Source organism: Diaphorina citri, unplaced genomic scaffold (genome assembly GCF_000475195.1).
Source record: "Diaphorina citri unplaced genomic scaffold, Diaci psyllid genome assembly version 1.1 scaffold1826, whole genome shotgun sequence".
Classification (NCBI taxonomy): Eukaryota; Metazoa; Arthropoda; class Insecta; order Hemiptera; family Psyllidae; genus Diaphorina; species Diaphorina citri.
Window position 1 is genome coordinate 1 of NW_007379252.1, and position 4,880 is coordinate 4,880.

Consider the following 4,880-nt stretch of genomic DNA (forward strand, 5'->3'; position numbering starts at 1 on the left):
AGCTGTACAGGCTCTAGATTTCGACCCTGACAGGAATTGAACCCGAGACCTCCAAAGTGCAAGTCTAGAAACCCTCTCAACCACGGAGACTGTTCACAGAAATCATCAGCAGTTTCTCAGAAATCTTCAGCAGTTTCTCAGCTTCAGGAGAGATGCAACACAAAACGTTTGGTTGAGATGGTTGCTGCGCTTGGCGGTATTTTGACCGCTTTTGGACAGATTTCGACCGTTTTTTGGCGCTTTTCAGCTATAGCAACAAAACGGTTAGAGATATTGTAAAAGTTGGGGTAAAAGAACACTCAAATAACCATCATTCAATAGGATAAGGAAAGTCGTGTGATGTTCACACCAGATTTTTTCCTCTAATTCTCCGTAGTATTAATTATGTAGCATGGAATAGGAGCTGGATTTCGGGCAGACGGAAAAAACCCCAAGTCTAGCCACTCACCATCAGGTAGATCTGACAGGTACGGCTGAAAAGTTCCGTCTGTCAGGTCTACCTGATACCTGATGAGCACACACACTATCAGGTAGAACTGACTCCATCAGGTATAGGTAGGTACCTGACATCTGGTCAGGTCTACCTGGTAATGAGTGGCTGGGCTAAGGCGTCCTAAGGACCGCTCCTTAGTTACAAATAGCTTAGTGTTATTCAAGGAGTACGCTTGAAAAAGACATTTGGTAGATTGCCCTAGAATTAAAGTCTTTAGTGTTAATGGAGTGTATTTTAATGACTTTTGGTGGATTTCACATTTCAGCAAGTATGAGTGCAATGATTCAACTTATTCGGAAATAACCTACAAAGGAGTCATTAAATAAATAATCTTAGATTTACTTAGGTATTATATGAGTTGAATAATTTCATTATGTTTCTGTAATGTTTTCAAACATGTACATTTAACTCATTTAAATACATTTTTTTTCCATTTAATGACTTCTTTTTAGGACATTAAAAATATCCCATTAGTTACTGCAAATTGCAAGATTGTTTTTAATTTTGATTCTTTTGAGTTAGTTTTATTTACTTTGTACAGAAATTATATTTAAAATTATTATCTATGGTTTTTATTTATTTATTAGTTAATGTTTCTCTTTTACGGTCCTCATTATAAGAAGGAAATTAATTATATATTGGATTTATTGGTTACCTAATAGAAAATTATCATTTTACCTATTTGAGAAAGAAAAAAAACCTATTTCTCAGTTTTGTAAAATATTGAAAATCTCGGGATAAATTAAAGAAAATTAATTTAATTAAAACAATTTAATTTGTTAACATTTCATTTCCATGGTTTCTTAAAAAAAAAAAAAAAAAAAAAAAAAGAACTTTTTACTTTCTATTATTTTTTTTTTAAAAAAAAAAAAAAAAAAAAAAAACAGATCTTTTTACTTTCTATTATTTTTATTCTTGTTCAACAAGGGGAGACCGTTTCCATATTTTTTAAACCTGAAGACAAGTCAACTGAAAATTATACCTCAATATTACAGTTTGTCACAAAAGTTATCAAAACAAAAATAAAACACCTATAAAATTTGAGCGTTAAATTTACCGAAAAAAAATAAAGAAGTTATTTTACAAAAACTTTTTTACATATTTTTTTATTTTTTACACAAAGAGGGGAAAAAATGTTTCAGAGCGTATTTTTTACAAGTGGAAAAAAATCTTTGAAAAAAATCCAAACTGAAAAGAACGACGTGCGACAACACCGGAGTATGTTTCAAGCAACACTGGCGGAACGGAAAATCCAACACATCCGAACCCGAGAGGACTTTGTGAGTTTCCATGAAAATGATGAAAATATTTTGCTCAAAAGTTCCGACAAGAAAATTAGTGAGAAATGAAAGAGAAGATATACCTGTGCCTGGGTATGTTGTGGGTGTGTTCCACGAAAAATAAATGAAACTAATAAAAAGCTTTCGACATTTGAGACTTCTAATGGAAGATATTCTTCTAGGCTTTCTGCTGAATTGGCTGAAAAAGCCCGGAACTTTTGTGCCAGCCTGGAACTTTTTTGCCAGCCAGGAACTTTTGTGTCCTTCCTAGTAACAGGTATTCACCTTGGAAAGTCTGGAAACTCTGTGCCCTTCCTAGTAAAACTGTGTGGTAGCCAAAGCCGCTATGCTACGGAGGTTAAACTTCCTCAAAAGACTTGAGGTCCTTGAGGACATGCCTCGAGGTCCGAATTGATTAGTTGGCGCGTTATTAAACAAATATGTTGTGTGACTCTTTGACCATTTTGTCACCCACTCAAGTACCGTCCGAGCTCAACGTTGCTCAACCCATGTTTGAACATCATGACTAAGAATAAGGGAAGCTAAAACAAAAGAATAAAAAATCCATTTTCTTTTGAAAACTAAAATTTCATTTATTTTTATTTGAATTCAAATGGTTGAAAAAGTTGATGATAAAATACAATATAATTTAAACCGTCACTCCTTCGACAGGAGACCGTTTCCATATTTTTTAAACCTGAAGACAAGTCAACTGAAAATTATACCTCAATTTAATCACAGTTTGTCACAAAAGTTATCGAAACTCCTATAAAATTTGAGCGTTAAATTTACCGAAAAAAAATAAAGAAGTTATTTTACAAAAACTTTTTTACATGTTTTTTTTACACAAAGAGGGGAGAAAATGTTTCAGAGCGTATTTTTTACAAGTGGAAAAAAATCTTTGAAAAAAATCCAAACTGAAAAGAACGACGTGCGACAACACCGGAGTAAGTTTCAAGCAACACTGGCGGAAAATCCAACACATCCGAACCTGAGAGGACTTTGTGAGTTTCCATGAAAATGATGAAAATATTTTGCTCAAAAGTTCCGACAAGAAAATTAGTGAGAAATGAAAGAGAAGATATACCTGTGCCTGGGTATGTTGTGGGTGTGTTCCACGAAAAATAAATGAAACTAGTAAAAAGCTTTCGACATTTGAGACTTCTAATGGAAGATATTCTTCTAGGCTTTCTGCTGAATTGGCTGAAAAAGCCCGGAACTTTTGTGCCAGCCTGGAACTTTTTTGCCAGCCAGGAACTTTTGTGTCCTTCCTAGTAACAGGTATTCACCTTGGAAAGTCTGGAAACTCTGTGCCCTTCCTAGTAAAACTGTGTGGTAGCCAAAGCCGCTATGCTACGGAGGTTAAACTTCCTCAAAAGACTTGAGGTCCTTGAGGACATGCCTCGAGGTCCGAATTGATTAGTTGGCGCGTTATTAAACAAATATGTTGTGTGACTCTTTGACCATTTTGTCACCCACTCAAGTACCATCCGAGCTCAACGTTGCTCAACCCATGTTTGGACATCATGACTAAGAATAAGGGAAGCGAAAACAAAAGAATAAAAAATCCATTTTCTTTTGAAAACTAAAATTTCATTTATTTTTATTTTAATTCAAATGGTTGAAAAAGTTAATGATAAAATACAATATAATTTAAACCGTCACTCCTTGGACGCGTCTTCAAGCCTTGAACGGTTCGACTCCGTTGGGATAAACCACGCCCACACTAAGGCGAGGTCTGCAGCACGGATCACAACAGGGGTTACAGCAACACAACTGATTCAGCCCCTGATTCAACTGGGTCACCTCATTGGGATACACCACACCAATACTCAGCCGCGGCCTACAATTACCACAGCAGTCACTTCCGCAGCTGCCACACGGGGCACAGGACCCCACAGGGGGGCGCAGGAGCCGTAGCAAGAGCCGCCACATCCTTGGTTCACAGGGAGGCCATCGTCTCCATAAACAACAACGCCGACGCTAAGACGGGGCCGGCAGCACGGGTCCAGCAAAGGGGTTGCAGCAACAGAGCTGCGTCTTACCGAGGCCAACCTTGAGCTCTTCTTGACAAATTCCGGCAGGACGAGTTTCACCAACCCCTTAGAGAGCAGATAGTGTGACAGATTCCTTGAACTGATCGGCTCAGCCTTGCTTTGTAATGCTTGAGGCCGGCGGCCAGCTGGGGAAAAACGCCCTGACCTAAGGCCTCGCTTGGACCTTGAATTGCTGCGGTTGTGCGGGCCGCTTGGATGAATGCCCAGGGCGTTGAACAATTTGGCTACCAGGTAGGAAGCTCTGAGTTTTTGGTTCTTTCGGTCAGGAAAGGAGGTGGGCCGGTCTTCACTTTTGTTCTAAGTAAGAGGTTGCAGTCTTCATTTCAGCAAGTAGTAGAAACTGGATGATTCCCACTGTGGTAAAAGACGTCTCAAAGTAGAGTCAAATTACGATTGAAATCTTTAGAGTTTAAAAATTTTAGCACACAGATTAATTTCTGTACTAACTGGTGATGGTGATAAAATGAGAATGACTATCGAGAACCAGAGTGATTTCTGAATGGGCCAGTTGATTATTATGATAGTAGATATGAAGTGGCCATTTTCATGTTGATTTGTAAGCCGGTGACACACGCCCAAACACTCTACAGACAGCAGCGCTGACACTGTCTACTTTTCCTGCTCTTTCTCCTTCCTCTTCTTATCATTTTCCTCTTCCTTTTCTTCCTCTCTTGTCCTCTTCTTCTGCCTTTTCATTCTTCATACTTCTTTCCCTTTCCTTCTTCGTTTTCCTTTTCCCTTCTTCGTCGTCTTCCTTCTTCTTCTCTTCCCTTCTAGTTTCGTCCTCCTACTCATTTTGCCACCTTATTTTCATTAATGTAATTCAATTTCCTGAAGAATTTCGTTTCGCTTCCTTTCTTTTCCTTTTCCTTCTCTCTTCCCTCTCTCCTTTTTCTCCGCTTCCTCCTCCATTCTCCTCCTCCCTTCCCTTCTTTTTTCCTCGTTCTCCTGTCTCCTAATTTTCTTTTTATAAAATCGTCGATCCCCTACATCTCTCCTTTCTTCCCCTCTCCTCTTTCTTTAGCACGTCCTCTGATCTTTCTTTTTCCT

The 4,880-nt window shown here is 38.3% G+C and overlaps 1 protein-coding gene across 2 annotated transcripts in view; it reads right to left on the reverse strand.

Annotated features, from left to right (window-relative positions):
* Positions 1-3,344: 3,344 nt before the first annotated feature.
* LOC103517373 overlaps positions 3,345-4,880 on the reverse strand; it is a 22,053-nt gene continuing 20,517 nt past the window's right edge. Inside the window, exon 2 of one of the 2 annotated variants that reach the window (XM_008482403.3) lies at positions 3,345-3,746. In XM_008482403.3, coding sequence (XP_008480625.1) covers positions 3,606-3,746 — 141 coding nt within the window. In that variant the 3' untranslated portion in view covers positions 3,345-3,605. The remainder of the gene's footprint in view (positions 3,747-4,880) is intronic. The other variant, XM_008482402.3, reaches the window with a different exon arrangement.